This window comes from Schistocerca cancellata, chromosome 4, assembly GCF_023864275.1.
Source record: "Schistocerca cancellata isolate TAMUIC-IGC-003103 chromosome 4, iqSchCanc2.1, whole genome shotgun sequence".
NCBI lineage: Eukaryota > Metazoa > Arthropoda > Insecta > Orthoptera > Acrididae > Schistocerca > Schistocerca cancellata.
The window spans coordinates 920,926,323-920,943,607 of record NC_064629.1 but is presented as its reverse complement, the minus strand read 5'-3'; the positions used below and the strand labels follow the sequence as shown (position 1 = coordinate 920,943,607).

Below are 17,285 nucleotides of genomic sequence, written 5' to 3'. Positions count from 1 at the left end.
GCACCATTCGCAAATGGAACAGGGAAAGAATGAAAAGTTAGTGGTACCAAAGGTACCCTCTGTAAGGTGACTTGCAGAGTAAAGATGTAGATGTAGATATATATGCATAAAATTAATCTCCCATAAATTCATTACAAACTGTTGACTCTGTATTAGCATATTATTTTCTTAATTATAACCAGTAATATGAAACTATCTTGGTTGGTTAAGTCACCTTTGTCAGTCAGCTCTGCCAGGAAAACACCAACTGCTGGAACCTCTTGACAATCCAGTTCTTTTCTTGATACTGATGTTATCACAAGCGAGTTGTTACTGCTGTGTGAAAGTAAGCTGTGACGGCCCAGAACATCTCTGCCGAACCAGAGTTGTCTAGTTGTAGCATTCAGATACACAAATGAAAATGGACCTCTGAATTTGCTTATTGTTTGAATGATCATTTCATTGTTGTGGCACTTGCTCAAGTTTTCGACAACACTTAAAGTATCTGAAGTTGAATCATCAGGTGCCTGAAAAAAGTGCAATAATATACTGTTATTCAAGCTTAGTAACAGAATGGACTAAAGAGTGTGCGTGCAGCCGCCCCCCCCCCTTCTCTCTCCCCTCTCTTCCACACACACACACACACACACACACACACACACACACACACACACACAGAGAGAGAGAGAGAGAGAGAGAGAGAGAGAGAGAGAGAGAGAGAGAGAGAGAGAGAGTGTGTGTGTGTGTGTGTGTGTGTGTGTGTGTCCAACCTTTGCTACATCTTAAAATTAATAATACTAAACATATAGGAAATACAAAGTTAGCACAGGAAGACTCAGCGTCCTCTTCACTGCATATGAAGTTTTCCAAAGATACTGTTACTCATTTGAAAAACTGTATGTAATAACAAACAACAATAAGTTAACAATAACAAAAAAATTATTTTCTACAATTCTAGATGCATATGTAAATTTCAACAACTCATTTACACCATACTGTTGAGATGTGGAGTGACAATACAGGCATGACACGTAATTATAGAATGTTATTAGTAACTTACTGAGAGTAACACAGAACAGCTAACAAGTGACTTGAAACATTGCACATAACAACATCTGTACACACACATATAGGCACCAAAATGGAGGCAAAATTTGAATCTCAACAACAATAACAAGAACAATAACAACAAAACATAAAATCTACAGTCATTTCTTAGTTGATACTTATGAACAGACATAAAACATACATAATTGTGGCTCCAAATAAATATACCAAGAAGCAGTATTACCAGCACTACCCAAAACAATATGAAGAATTAAAATATTGAAAATGCTTCTTTTTTAATTTAAACTTTAAAAACTTCAGATATTTACAGACAGCCATTATGCATGTACACTGTATCTCAACCAGCGCCCACCCCCAATATAGATAATGTGATGCAGATTCTCCAAAATCTGAGCACTGCAAGAATTATGAGTATTTTTGAAGACACTGAAATATAAAACTGCTTTCACATATAACAGTACAGCATTCTGAAAGAAACTGAGGTAAAGAAGGAAATATTCCGGGAGAGTCAAATACTATGTAGTGCCTAACACTTTAGAAGCTTGGTCTCTTAGTTCCAATACAATTTTAGGTCTTCATGGTGCTTCTCAATGCTGTTGCAGTCTCCATGCACAAAGCCTGACTCCTTGGCCTCAAAGTGGCATACCTTGTTTCTACTTAAGGCATTCACTTTTCACATACCTTTGTGCTAATCATCCACCAAGGCTCATTCAATTCACAGTAGGATTGTGCAATTTAATCACGACAGATCTACTACTTGTTACCTTCCTTTTATAATTCCTGGCCTTTTAATTTATAACACCTAGAATCATCCTGTAGATTGTTTGTGTGTTTCATTTTGCTTATGATAACTTCATATTCCAGTATGCATTAAATTATTTCAAGAGCCTTGTTCTATATCATTATATCTTTCCAATCCAAGCTCAAGTTGCATTATTTCTGTTCGTACTTGACCTAATATCTTTTTTTTTTTTTTTTGTTCATTTATGAAGCTGCATTATCCTCTTCACTCTTGAGGGGATAAAAAATCGCAGAAAAGTTTTCCTTTTCACATTTTCTAGCATACTACAAGCATGACACAAATGCAATTTTTTCACTACAGCATAAATGGAGGTTCATGTATGTGGATCTCAAGTCTTTCTTACTGTGACAACGTGCTAGTCTTTGCTCTGTAATTTTGTTCCCCATTCTTCAAAAAAAAAAAAACTATCTTATTCAGCACTATATACAGGGTGAACATTAATAAAATTGAAAAACCGCAGGGATGGGGTCCCCACTGGAAATGGAGGAAAAGACGTTGTATGAACACATGTCCAGAAATGCAAAGTTGCTATGGTAGATGGCACTGACTAATGAAAGTTCCTTTGACCACCTGCCATGTGTTGCTTGTAGTGATGCAGGCTGCATGATTGACACAGCATACTGTAAGCAGCAGAATGGTCTGGTCTTCATGTCGGGAACAAGCCGACAAGCCACATTTTGAAGGGGGGGGGGGGCAAAAAAAAAAAAAAAAAAGAGAGAGAGAGAGAGAAGAAGAAAGAAAGAAAGAAAAAGAAAAATAACAAACCTAATAATACAACATATGATTTTTTAGGTTTTTACTATGTTATGCTGACATATATTTCTAGGTTTGCAACTCAAAAATGGCTTCACAGCCATAACTGCTCTGTCATGTAAATGAAACTGAAGTAAAAAGGAATTTTTCTTCCATTTAATAATAGCTTTTGTGGAATAATGTTATCATTTACTATGGCCTACTCAATTTTTGAGGAGCACATATGCAAGTAGTTCAGGAGTACAGCCACGTAAATGAGAGTGGACACGTCATGCCAACCTTTTCATGGTTTGCTTAGATATAATATCATCAGAGTTAAGGAAATGTAGGTTAATTATCTTGCTCAAATACAATGATAACATTTCACCACCAAAACTTGTGAGCAGATATTGAACATTCTTGGAAGTTGAAGACATTGTCTGAGATATGATTTGTTTCATGCTTTCCGTATCCCTCAACTTCCTCAATGTTGACTTCTATTTTTCTCACAGCTAATTCTAAACTCCCATATATTTTATGCCTACTGAAAAATATCTCACAAGTGAAAGTTGAGCTTATATCAGTGTACTGAATGTTCAAATAACTTGCAGGATACAGCTGGGTAACATCCTCAACAAACCGATGATATTTCAACATGTGAATACCCAATCATTTTCTAGGCTCAAATGAAACAAGGTATCACTGCGCATGGCAACTTAAACTTTCAGTTGACACAGTTATGTCAACCAAGAACAAAAAAATGGTGTACGTAGGAAAAAAACACACACTTAATGTATAGTGCCACCACACAAAGACATTCAACGTAAGACACAGAAAGTGAAATATCTATTAGCAATGGGTGAACAATTAGCACTAACCTTGTCATCCTGTTTGACCAGGGACAGAGCAAGATTCCATGCAGAATTTCAGCAAAAACCTCTATCTTTATTATAAACTAGTGAACCCGGCAGTGCTTTGCAATTGCTAAATATACATAGGAATTGGATGTAGATCATAATTTTCTTCTTCTCCTCCTCTCTCTGTCCATCTCTTCCCCCCTCCCTCTCCCCACACCTCCTCTGCCCCCCCTCTCCCCTCCCCATCTCCTCTGGCTCCCCCCCTCTCTGTCCATCTCCTCCCTGCCCATCTCTCTATCTATTTGCTCCTCCCCTCTCCCTCCATTTATCTCCTCTTGCACCCTCTCTCTAGCTTTCAAACTTCTTTATTGTTATTGCAAATTCATGTTCCGTAGTAGTATCCCAATCATCAGCAGATAAGCCACAAATACAACTTTTCTGTTTTCTGTGACAACAGACTGCAAGGAAGAAAGTAAAACAGCACATTGCTATGTACACAATTTTTATTTAAAAATATATGGAGAGAGAGAGAGGGGGGGGGGGGGGGGGGGTGAGAGAGAGAGAGAGAGAGAGAGAGAGAGAGAGAGAGAGAGAGAGAGAGAGAAACTGGGAAAAAGAAGCAATGCCACACATTTTCATGGCAGAGCACAACACAGCATTTTCTTTTTTCACAATCGGTACAACAGAAAACCGATACATTGTTGTTTAGAAAAATACATAGTCCATGTCTGCCTCAACATTTGTTAGAATTCATATAAAAATTTGAAGTAAATTAGTCAACAACTTTTTGCTAACAACATCACATACATTAAAAATATATTACCTATGCATGTTCATTAAAGAATCAAGCAAAAATCTGAAGTAAATTTGTCAAGCAGTTTTTGGGATTTTTGGCAACAAGGTTAAAAGTCTTGTCTTTACATAGTAGTATAGACAGACACAGAATTTTATGCTTAAAATCTGCCTGGACTCCTGCTCTGCCCTGGTCAAACAACAGAGGGACAGAGATAGTGCAGTTCTCATTTATTGTTTGTTACTAAATGAATATAAAAAATATATGACAGTTATGCTACAGCCAGCGACTCAGATAAGGAGAATATTTATTTGTTCACCACAATCATTGATATCACATACATGCAGCAAGCAGCAACACCGAAATGGAACAAAGACACACCCTCTTCCACCAAACACAGCATGTGGTGCGACCCTGATGCCGGATCTCCAGACAAGCATAAAGCTGTCCACACATTACCAACCAACTCAGCGTCTTACTCATTACACACATTTGCAACATATGCGCCCTTTACCCTCTGCTGATGACCCAGATCGTGAGCCTGGACTGTGTCAGGCTTTTGTCTTTGGCTGAATTTCTCTTAGCAGTACAACAGACTTGAGCTTTATTCATGGACTTTTATTATTTCACAGTTTTCATTCCTTGTGTAACCACAGACTGCCAGAAATTTGTGTTGTGCCAAGCACTCAATCTGTACCAAACTTGTAATTAGTGTTTCTGATCAAATAAAGGAAACAGAAGCACCACTCCAGTAGTGAAAAGGAAGGTTATATGTACCCATAGTGTTGTATGATCGATCTTGGGTTCCTGAAATTCCTCAAATCTCTGGAGGAATGACAGCAGATGAAATTATAATGATAATGATAACAGTGCAACACCAATGTGACACCATGTAATAGCAATCCATCTCAGCAGCAGCCAATGGCAAGTCTGGATCATCCTCAGTGACATCAGCCATGCCTCAGTTACCACCATTCCAAGATGGCAAGGGCAACAACTGATGTACAATTCTGACAGCTATGCTACCACTTAACAGTGTTTAAGGATAATAATGTAGAAATTCCAAAGTATCTTTTTGTTCTTGTCCTCACATGTATTTGAATTTGCTTCAAAAGCTTCATTGATTAGAAGACGTGGATAGCATTTCATCTTGTAGAATGTGGAAACTGTTGAGAGATTACATAATTGCAAGACCCACACAGTGTTCAATAAGTTTGAATTTTTTCAGCGTCACAAATCACTTCCAAGTCATATCGGGAGTGGATCACAGAACTAAAAGATTGAAGTTGGCTTTTCAATTTCGTATCAACCAGTAAGAAATCCAAATGATCCTAGGCAGACACACTCATTTGAGACTGCTTTATTCGGTATGCCCCAGACTCTCAGGTTTGCAAGCAGGCTTTAAAAAGTTCAGATCCTTTTTGCACAAAGTTTCGAATTTGCACAGGAAAACAAATAAGATTGGCAAAAACACTCTGTAATACTCTCCTTGACTTTGACAGGGACAGACATATAACTGGCTTGCTCAGTGAGAGAACAGCTGACATCATGTATTGCTCCAAATAACCAAACCTGACCCTCCCAAGACTCGCAGAGGCATAAGCAAACAACCTCCATACGAACTGGTTCAAGAGGTATCCTAACACTCTTCATACAACTACAAACGGCAGCCGCTGTCCTCCCCCCAATTGTTTTTGACACTATCCTCACTGCCAATGGCCCTTGTAAGATTAACAGTGTTTTTTGTGTCACGGTTGCCATATAGGTAGTGTCTGAATTTCCTCCATTTGTAGAATGACTGCAAATGATCAGGAACAAGATTCTGTAAATAAAATTGAAACCATCAAAAAACTGAGACACTGATAGTGGTTCAAGTTAACACAGGGACTTCAGCTTTCCTGATAAATTGGAACATATACACAGAGCTTGGTACATCAGTGTTGCAAACTTGTTCAGAAGTTACACTGTACAGTGGGCACACACTCTCGATTCAAGGAACTTTCCAACTGGAAGTGACATACAAATTCCACAACACATCACCCTTATTGTTATTAGTTCACTTGCAACAGACAATAGTTTTGGTCCCAACACATTTAATCAGTTTATATTTCCACCGATGTAAGAGCACAGCTTGTTGCCAGAGTTCCCTTCCAAGCCATTGATAACCACTGCACAAATTTTTTTGAGTTATTTTCTATGTCTAGGTTGTGCTACCGACATACAGGCCAAGATACACCTCCAACCCAATGCTATCTCCCACTTTGTGCAGAACATCATTTACACCACTGTCTGCCTGAGAAAATTAAAAACAGTTCATCTGCCTGCAAAGATGACATGCTATCTCACCTATCTTATCTATTTGAAGGCATTCCCTTTAATAGTGTTACATAAACCAAACAGCTCAATCAGAATGAAGAGAGATTTTAAAGCAGTGAATTTGAGAGTGGTTGATACCTATGTTATTCTATACAACACTGACATTTTTTTCACAATGAAAAGGTGGGAAATGTCACTGTAAAATTGATCAGTCAGATATGTGTAGACAACTATCTCTGTATCTGGACTCCAAAAACACCCTGTTTGACTCTGATCAATAACAGCAGCCCCATTTTGGCATTTCTAGTGCACCTCCCATTTAAAAAAAATTAATGGACAACTGATCCAAGTGATTCTATCACATTTCACTGTAACTATCTCGATGATGTAATTCTCATGAGGTCTAACACTCGTGAACATCTTTGAAACCTACGCTCATTCCTTTCTGCCTTATAGAAAATCAAATTAACATGCTATTTCAAGAAGTCATTTTTTATATTCAGTTGAGTTTCATTGTAAACAAACCTAGGATACTTCAGATTTACACCATGTACACGCCACTGACAACATGCCTACACCCACAACATAAAATAACTATAAATCTTTCAAGGGACAGGTGAACCATATTGGTAAGTTTATAGCAAAAATAGTGTAGATTGCACAACCCCTCCATGCCCCCTGAAAGGAGGGAGCCGACTGTTTGGTCGCCCACAAGTGACATGTTCCACATTCTAAAATGGGAATTATTATAGCAGTTTGGGGGTGTAGGACCACTCCTGTGGAGAGTTGGGTTCTGACGGTATGGCGAGGTCATGAGAACAAGCAGTTGGTAGCTCAAACATCACCAAAAGGCAAAACATTTTACTGGCACTCATTTGAATACAGTGGCAGCATCTTGGTGACAATGGCAGCCACAATCCCTTGCAGCACATGGTGAGGGCAGCGCATGACTGTGGCATGCCACCAGTTATCGCACGATGACATTAGCACCCAGCATTGTCAACTGCTGTAGCTTACACAGCAGCGTAGTACGGCCCTGTTAGCAGGACACAGCCACTCACAGACAGATCCAGCAGCACTGAAGATTGCCAAATTGTTTGCACGGTAGGTTCCCCTACTCCTCCCCCCCCTTTTGTGGAGATTTTTACTCACATGGCATACAGCTCTTAACAGGTTCTTTTCATCTTTAATTAAATGGCTAGGTGGAGCATTTTTAAGGAAAACATGAAGGGACAAACCCAGTATTTTTCTAGCAAAGATGCTCTCACAGTTTTTTAGAACTGTTACAGCACAGCTCTAGGCAAGAGGACAACTTGTTGCAATACATTGGTACTGGTATCGCAGCTCACCAGCCAGTCAGTGCCCAGATAATTACAAAACCAGAGTCCGCCATGAGGGCACTCTGCTCCACCATCACCCTGACAGGACCATCTGCCAGAGTGTCCAGCCGACACTCAATGCGCCGATGTTTGAACTGTGGCCTTCCTATTCATCAAGCCACTGGGGCGCCTGCCAGCACCAGTTTCCACCAGCCAGCCATATTGCGCTCAGCAGGCAGTGTCAGCCAGTTGCATCAACTCTGATGTAGCTCGGCTGACAGCTGGGGTGGTTGCCTACTCAACGTTGCACCACAAATGGGCTGATCACAGCACGGTCACTGATCTTCTACAACACTCCACTGTCAAGCCCATTGCATCAAAGCCTACTTTCCAATGCTGCTAGATGTGGGACTGAGCTTGTAATGTGAACTACGTGAGTAATAAAGGGATTGTAATTCCTCTGAACTACTTATGACTCACCTTGACCCATCAACCACCACCAGAGCACATCCACACCCTTTACAGTACATACAGGGCAGGCAACCTCTAACCACCTTAACTCCACTCCACTCATCCACTGGTAACGACGACAGCAGCTTTCTGCCACACTGATATCTTCTGTACGGGAGACAACCGTGCTCCACTTGTAGTGCCACACTAATGTCCGCAGTGCTGGCCTCCGCCTGAGCCAAATGCCCCCCGGACCTGTGGCTGTCACCAGGAATGCAATAACTGCTGCCACCTCTGCCTCCTCCCCTGCCACTGCAGCAGCTGCAGCCACAGAAGGATGATCATAATGACCGCATCCAATCAGCAGGGACCACGGAGGTAACCCCCCCCCCACTCCTACTCCCATGCAGCTCATCCTGACGCCTCACTATGGTGCTCTTTTGACCACATCATGTCTGATGTACCACAGCATTAACCTCAATCTGATGCAGGGCGATCACTCAGAGTGACAGGAGTCTCTTCTTGTTCAGCTGCCTGTACAGTACGTCAAAATGGACACCCAACCTGAAGCATTACCCCTAGCTCCTCATCCGAGTTGTTTGTGACCGTATTGTCTCCGAGGGGTTGGGAGGGATGCTGTAGTCAGTGAATAAGATTGAGAGACTTCACTTGCTCCCACAGCCAACAGAACCACGTATGCTTAGCAACCTCAACAGGCCGGAGACACACCCTCATCCACCATGTCAAGCCACATGTCATGATCCCATTGTATTTGGACTGTGATAAAGATGACTGAACAGTAAAAAGCTAGTGTCGTACTAGGTCTACATGCTTACAAAATATGCATCAGCTAAATTCTCAAGTGTACACTGTGAATGTGGAATATGTTTGGTACCTGTCTGACGGAATTTCTTGTAGCAGTATTGATAGACCTAGGCTTTATCCACACACTTAGTATCACACAGTGTTCATTCATTATGTTAACTGCAGACAGCCAGTAGGTGTGTGTGGTACTCCAAACTCTCATCAGCCTTTACTGATCTCAAAACAGCTTTGCCTTCCTAGTTAACTTAGTTCCACCCATCAATGGTTAAAAAGTTGCCATGCAGGGCAATTTCGTTTCATTTCTGTGCCTTGAAAATGACAGGATGAAGACCTGTCAAAATATTGGCAACTTTGGAGATATTATCTGGCTGCATTCCTGTAATTTATTGACTATTACTTTTATTTTGATAGTTTTCACCCCTATCCACATCATCACTGCCATCTATAAATTCATATGTTCCAATAGTAATTTTATGCTTAAACCCTTACCGTATCAATCTTCACTTCCAACATTTGCTGTCACAAGCACATTTCCTAAGATTACTCACCCACCTTAAAATTTATGAATTACGTCAAAACAATATGAGAGTTTAGACCTCATCACACAATTCTTTCCTGTCTTGGAACAAAACAATCAGCTTCTCAACTTGAACCACAATATTCTTAAATCATTCCCTGAAAAGAAGATCACCCTGGCCACTACTATTGCCACTCAATCCAGAATATAATTTAATTGCAAGCTCAACGGCATCATCTTCCTCCCTGTCAGCTAATGTGCTTGTAACATTTATTAATTTATTTAATTTTTTCTCCATCTAGGGACTACGATAAGCTTGCAATCATAATGAAAATTCTTGTCATATTATTTACATATCTGTGACCTTTCCCATAGCAATGTTTTAGTCTTATGAGCACTTTTACCCTTTCTTCCTCAAGTCTCTTTGCCCCGAAGTCCTAATCCAAATTTTACATACCTGACAAGTGCTGTTTAACTATCTACGTTGCTGTGCTTACTAATACAGGTAAATAACGAAGTACAAGATCTGTATAAACATCCCACTGACAAACATGCAACATGGCTAAAAGCAATGGCCTTCATCAGATAATTCAGACTTTCTGTTCTGTCCCCCATCTCCTTAGGACTTTGCAAGTGGCAGTTTTTTTTTCCATAGCAACAACTTGCCCCCAGCTCTGAACAGGCTTTTACTTCTATATCTCACTGGATCAATTCCTTTTATTTCACTTCCTTCTCTCTCACTCTTCAGATTACTTTGGGTACACTCATGTGGCTTGTACTTGCACAGAGCACTTATTCACCCCCCCCCCCCCAAAAAAAAATCATTTATTAATTTCTTCGTATTTTTACATGTCGAGTAACTTTGTTTCTTTTTGTTAGTTTTAATTTTACCCCTCCATTACTTGCCTCTGTCCTTTTTCACTTTCTTTAGTGTGTTTTGCCACATATGTGCTTCTCTTTTCAGTGTTTGTTTCCCCTATTTCTGACTTTTCAAAAGATGTCCTGTAAACTGAACTTCCACGTTTTCCATTACTCTATTTGCTTATATTCTCTTCCTGTCCTGTGGTCAAGTGAGGTACAATCCTGGGTTGCTATTTTACCACACCCTGAAGTCCTACAATCATTTTCCATATCAACAGACAAGAATGCTGGGTTTGAAAGGGTAATAAATGCGGGAGTTCTGTGCTTTTATCAGTCTGCAGCCATACATGTAGATTTTTTTCCTTTCTTTATTTGGACAGTTTCAATATGGACTATCATGTCATTTTATAAACGTTACACGGAAAATTGTAATTTGTTCAACACTACGAAACAGCCAGAACAAGAGTTCTAAAGAAAGATGAAGTATACAACGGAACATGAATGATCTTGTTTAACAATAAGGCATTTACAAATGAATTTCTTTCTTCTGCACAGGAATGTGTGTCAATTTCAAATTTCCTGACAGATTGTCAGATCGGGATCCAAATCTGGGACTCATGACTCATGATGTGCCCTCAGTTTCAAAAATGGGGTACATTCATGTGGCTTGTACTTGCACAGAGCACATTATTCACCTCCACCCCCCCCCCCAATCATTTATTAATTTCTTCGTATTTCGTACAGGTGGAAGTAGTGTGTGTGTGTGTGTGTGTGTGTGTGTGTGTGTGTGTGTGTGTGTGTGTGTGTGTCATGAGCTATGCTTTGATAGTTCAGTCAGTGAGCACTGGTCCGAGAATGGCAAAATTCCAGGTTTGAGTCTCAACCTGGCACAAAATTTTAATCTGCCAGGAAGTCTCAATAAGAGATTTGTGGGTGAATATTAATGCTAATGCTTTTTTATACCCAAACTGATTTTACTGATAATTCACCACCATCAGAGAAATACTTTTTTCTTTAATTCTGAAGATGATTTTGTCCGGTCTTTACATTACAACATTAGTCGTATTTTCTGTTTCCACAAGCGCATTGTGTGTTGGTCTCGATTTATTTTATGACTGCTTTGAAAATTTCATCTATGGGAAAATCGTATTAGTATAAACAGACTACATGTCATGTTGACCGAAAGAGTTGAAATATTTCTTCCATAATACCACTTTTCACCAGTTCCACAAAACTTAAAACAAAAAATTGGAACAACTGCTTTTGAACAAAGATTTTCTGATGGAGGGAAAAATAAGTGTTTCACATTGCAATTGGCTAAAATGAGGTTTTCCAGAAAGCAATGGAGCCTAATTTTTCACCACTTGTAATGATGGCATATAAACAACCATACATTTAGTTTGTCTACCTAAAGGTACAATATTGTGGCACTTCGAGCAGCCAAACTTTTAAAATACTTAATACACTGAAAATATTATGTGATATTTCACTTTACCAATGATCCATAGAAGATATCCCCATTCCACAGCAGAATATTACCAGCACTGTCAACCAATGGTTGAGGTGTGGGGTGCTTCCCTTGCATCCACAATACACTTGCTGCACTGAATACAGCCCAGCCATCCATGTCATAATTCTGGACTACCGAAGTTGTATCAGGGCCTCTGGATTCCAACTGGTCTTTCACATGAACCTACAACACCAGTTATAAACTTAAATGCAAGCCTGAAAATGTATACTGAGAAACTGATCACAATGCTACTAAACATATATACAAGAACAAACAAAATCAAATTTAGTCCAATGAAGCAGGTGCACACACAGTGGATCATTGTGAAATTTTACAAATGCTTGATAACTCTTTTACTTAAGATTCAAGTATATCCTGCACCATCTCCTCTATAAATTTCTTGACATTCAGAGCAATTGCCATTGCGTCTGTGCTAATCTGAATTTTTCAGTCACTTCACAGAACAATTAGAGAAGAAAAACAGACTTGGATTATTCTGAGCACTTTGTGCTGCTATGAGTCTGAATAAACTGTTGACAACTCTCAGTTACAAGACTGCACTTGGAAATAAGAGGAGCAATGGTAAGTAACACAGAAGAAATAATTCTCAAAATAACATTCATGCTGCTCTTAATTCTGGATCTCTTACTTGCTACTATTTCGCTCTGGTTCTAAAAATTATTTATATTACAAAAATAGAGTACACACTACACAAATGTGTTATTTTCCAAGAATACTAATGGATACTTTCAAATATGCATCATTAGCAAGATACAAAAAGAGTGAAAATAAAACAGAGTTTCATTTATAGTTTTAGCAACAAATCACCCTTGAAAAAAACATTACAATAATTTGTTGTAGTAATAGCTGTGTACTATAGATAAAAGATGCAGAAGGTATTCATCATCCACAAAAAGTGAAGAAAATTTCACAAAAATACAAATATTTATGGCAGTCCAGTTTGTTTCACACAGTTTCGTATAAGTTTTCGGCTTCTTATCAATAACCACCATCCAACATGACTGGTTCACCAGGGCAAAGAGGAGAAACTGAAATTACTGAACCCTGAAGCTAATGCTTTAACTCTGAAATATGCATACGTCAATAAAAATTGAAATAAAGACAGTTGACAGACTTCCATTAATACAAGCTTGAAGCCTAATTCAACTAATACCCACTTAAAAAGTACCCTTTATGTGATAGACTTACAATAAACATATTTAATGTACTTACGCTGTATCTGTTGCTAGTAGATGGTAATTTTGTAAAAATAATTTCACATAGTGTCTTCTGAATTATTAAACTTAAAACACAATTATTTTTAGCACTTATAACTAAAGTTCAAATAGCATCTGTAGGTAGCATTAAAAACAATTACCCTCAAAGCAACTCCACAACTTAAGACAAACAGTCTATTCTTATCAGTAGTAGTAGTAGTAGTAGCAGCAGCAGCAGCTTTATTCATCTGTAGATCTCTTGGGATATGGGACATGCCAAAGTATTTACAAGGTTAGAGCAATTTAAAATAAGCTAATTCATACACATATATATTTACAGACTTCTAGTTAGAGATAATCATCAGATTTACTCCTGGCATACAATACTTTTTTTGCAAATAACTCATGAAATAATGTAATGCCACACTGTTCACTCATATCTCACTATCAGCCACTGTACACACATTGTTTGACAACACTTCACTCACCCCCCCCCCCCCCCCCCACACACACACACACAAAAACATGATCTCTGGGCCATTTTCTGTACCGCAACTCAACTTCCCATTTGCTATCCTGAAAATCTGAGTCAGCGTCCCTCCATAATGAGTGAGATGTTGAGCTCAGAAAGAGGTGTTAGTATTGCGCTATGCATAGCTTGGGGGTAAGTATTTCTAAAAAGGAAAAAAGAAGGGGAAAAAACAAAGTGAAGGTGTTATGTGGAATATTGGATGTTTTATAGTCATCATCATCATCATTATTATTATTATTATTTATTTGCACAATTTTTTTTATCACACCCCTACTCTGTTTTATCTAAGTACTCCTTCAATGTATAAAATATATTGCATAACAGGTACTTTTAGCTGCCTTTTTAAATAAGTGTATTTTTGCAATTTCTTTAATCTCTTTTGGTAATTTATTGTACAGTTTTACTCCTTGGTAGAAAATGCTGTTTTGAGTTTTATGTTTATTTTTTTCTTGGTGAATTAAGTTGAGCCTCTCTCTTGTTGCATGGTCATGGACAGAGCTATTTCATTTTTGATAAGTACAACTGACTGGTAAATTTATTCACATGGAGCAGTTAAAATCCCCAGTGTTTTGAACAGATCTTTACAATGAGCTTGACTAGTAATTTTGTTTATTATTCTTATTGCTCATTTCTGGAGTTTGAAAATTGTGTTCATATTTTGTGTGTTTGCTCCCCAAAAAGAATGTCACACCTAAGTATTGAGTGTACATATGAATATTATGTAACTAAAAGACACTGCATGTTACACACTGATGATAGGATTCCAAGGGCATAACATGCTGATGACATTCTGTTTGCTAGTACCTTTGTGTGTTCACACCACTTCAACTAAGAATCAATATTCATTCCTACAAATTTTACATGTGTTACACAGTCTATAGAGGTACCATCTACACTTAATTTAACATTGTCATTCTTCCCCTTCAAACTGAAATTCATGGCATTAGTTTTCTCTATGTTCATTGTCACTTTATTGCTTATTGACCAATCATAAACTTCCTTGAGAGTTTCATTTGCTTTCTCAGCGACTTTAATACTGCTGTCATCAACGAAGAGAATTTTTTCACCATGAGTAACACTACTGGGAAAGTTATTGATGAATATGAGGAACAGTATTGGTCCTAATATGCTACCTTGTGGGAACCCCTATATTAATGTATTTTGATTCTGATACTAAATGTTTGGATCTATTTGAAGTATGTCTTATCTCTACTCTTTGTACTGTATCTGTTAGGCATGATCAAAACCAGTCATTAGCTACCCCTCTTATTCCTAATGCTTCTAATTTATTTAATAGAATCTTGTAGTCGACTGTATCAAACACCTTAGAAAGATCCAAAAATATGCCTGTGACACACTCCTCTTTATCAAGATCATCAAGTACAACTTTTGTGAATTCTACTATGGCTGACTCCATATTTTTGCCACTTCGAAAACCAAACTGTGATTCACTTAAAACATTGTAGCCTATTTATTCAGGTAATTCATTCATCTGTCTTTCATAATTGCTTCTATTATTTTTGAGAATGCTGACTGCATGGAAATGGGCCGGTAATATTCTATGTCTTCTGCATTACCTTCCTTAAGCAAAGGTACAACTCTTGCCTGTTTTAACTGCTTTGGAAATGTCCCTGATGTGAAGGATTCATTTATTATATTTGTCACGGGGCCTTGTATAATCCCTATGCATCATTTCAGTACACACACATTGGTACTTCATCTAAGCCTACTGACTTTTTATTTTTTAGTTTTTGAACAGTTTTATTGACTTCATTCTCTGTGGTTGGAAGTAACAACATTGTATTTGGTGCAACATTATTTACAGGTGCTATATTTGTTTTGGGGAATTTTTGCTGTAACTTCACTGTGATACTTGAAACATGCTTGTTTACATAGTTTGCTAAGTGTTGTGGATCATTTATTTCCTTATCCCCCTCCCTTAGCAGAATGTTAGTCTGCATTTGTTTGCCTCTCCCTGTTTCCTTTTTTATAACATCCCAGACTGATTTGCTTTTATTCTCTGCATTATATATTATTTTGTCATTAAATGACTTTTTTTGCAGCAAGCAGCAACTTCCTACAGATCTTTTTACACCTATGACAGGAATTTAATAATTCTGGATTATTGTGAACCTATTTCATGGAACTGAGGTCTTTAAGTGTTTGGGAGGACTTCTTAATACCTGCTGTTATCCATTTGTTTTTGTGAGATGTTGATACAGACATGCATACTTTTGAAAATGCCTTTTCAAAGTTCAAATTAAACAATGTGGAGAATTTCATATTCACATTGGTTTCCTTGTGTACTTCATCCCAGGTTTGTTTTTCTAGTTCTTTTGAAAAATCTTTTAGCCGGCTGCAGTGGGCAAGCGGTTCTAGGCGCTTCAGTCCAGAACCGCGCGACTGCTACGGTTGCAGGTTCGAATCCTGCCTCGGGCATGGATGTGTGTGATGTCCTTAGGTTAGTTAGGTTTAAGTAGTTCTAAGTTCTAGGGGACTGATGACCTCAGATGTTAAGTCCCATAGTGCTCACAGCCATTTGAAACATTTTGAAAAATCTTTTATTTTGTTATCTGATAGATGCCATTTGTAGGCTTGTAGTTTAGGGAATGACTCAATGCCAGATTTTACTGTTGTTATTGGACAGAGATGGTCTGATAGTCCAAGATATTTTACAGGTACATCACATTTTTCCCTGTCCATATTTGTGGTCACATGGTCAATTACTGATGCAGTCATCGTAGTAACCCTTGTTGCACTATTGACCAATAGGGACATGCCAAAACTTTGAAGGATGTTTAAGGTGCTGCTGGATTCATTTGTGATATTAGTGTTGATGTTAATGTCCCCACACAGAATTATGTTGACCTTTGTACTTGAGACTTTATCTAGAATTTCCGTTAACTTATTGAAAAAAGTGTCCACACTACCACTGGGAGATCTATACACATACAAAATGATTAATTTCTTGGTGATATCAAGCCCTGTTAATTCAATAGCTGATATTTCAATGTGTTTGTCTTCACTTACTGTACTGAGGTCATGTCTTGATTTGAACTGTGTTTCTTTTCTGATATCAATGCATGATCCCCCACCCCTTGAAGTAGTTCTGCAGTAAGGGTTTGCCTTTTCATACAATGATAATACTACATGTTGGAGTTCTTTGTATCTACGCCAGTGCTCAGTAATACAAACTACTGTGTAGTTCAAAGATTGAAGCTCAAATTCTAATAGTTTTATTTTATTTTTTATTGATTGCATGTTTTGATGCAGGATTGTTAAGTCTGTGAAATGCCCCATGTTACTCTTTCCAACAGTTTGTTTTTCTTTGTGACATCTGGTATATGTGTTATTTGAAGTGTTAAAATCTGTTTTCTGAGTGATTGTTTCAGTATTTTTTAAACTGCTGGAGATACTCTTTAGGCAGGGGAACATGTTGTCTGGATTTATCATAAAAAAGACCTACTTTACCTACCTATGACAACAGGTATTTGACCATGTGTGGCC

At 38.3% G+C, this 17,285-nt stretch overlaps 1 protein-coding gene across 4 annotated transcripts in view; it reads right to left on the bottom strand.

Moving 5' to 3' along the window:
* The window catches only part of LOC126185097 (asparagine synthetase domain-containing protein 1), a 78,134-nt gene that overhangs the window by 58,161 nt on the left and 2,688 nt on the right, over positions 1 to 17,285 (bottom strand). For all 4 annotated transcript variants that reach the window (XM_049927902.1, XM_049927907.1, XM_049927906.1 and 1 more), the window contains exons 2-3: positions 12,015 to 12,212; positions 215 to 506 (exon numbers count right to left, since the gene is read on the bottom strand). In XM_049927902.1, coding sequence (XP_049783859.1) covers positions 215 to 506; positions 12,015 to 12,212 — 490 coding nt within the window. The remainder of the gene's footprint in view (positions 1 to 214; positions 507 to 12,014; positions 12,213 to 17,285) is intronic.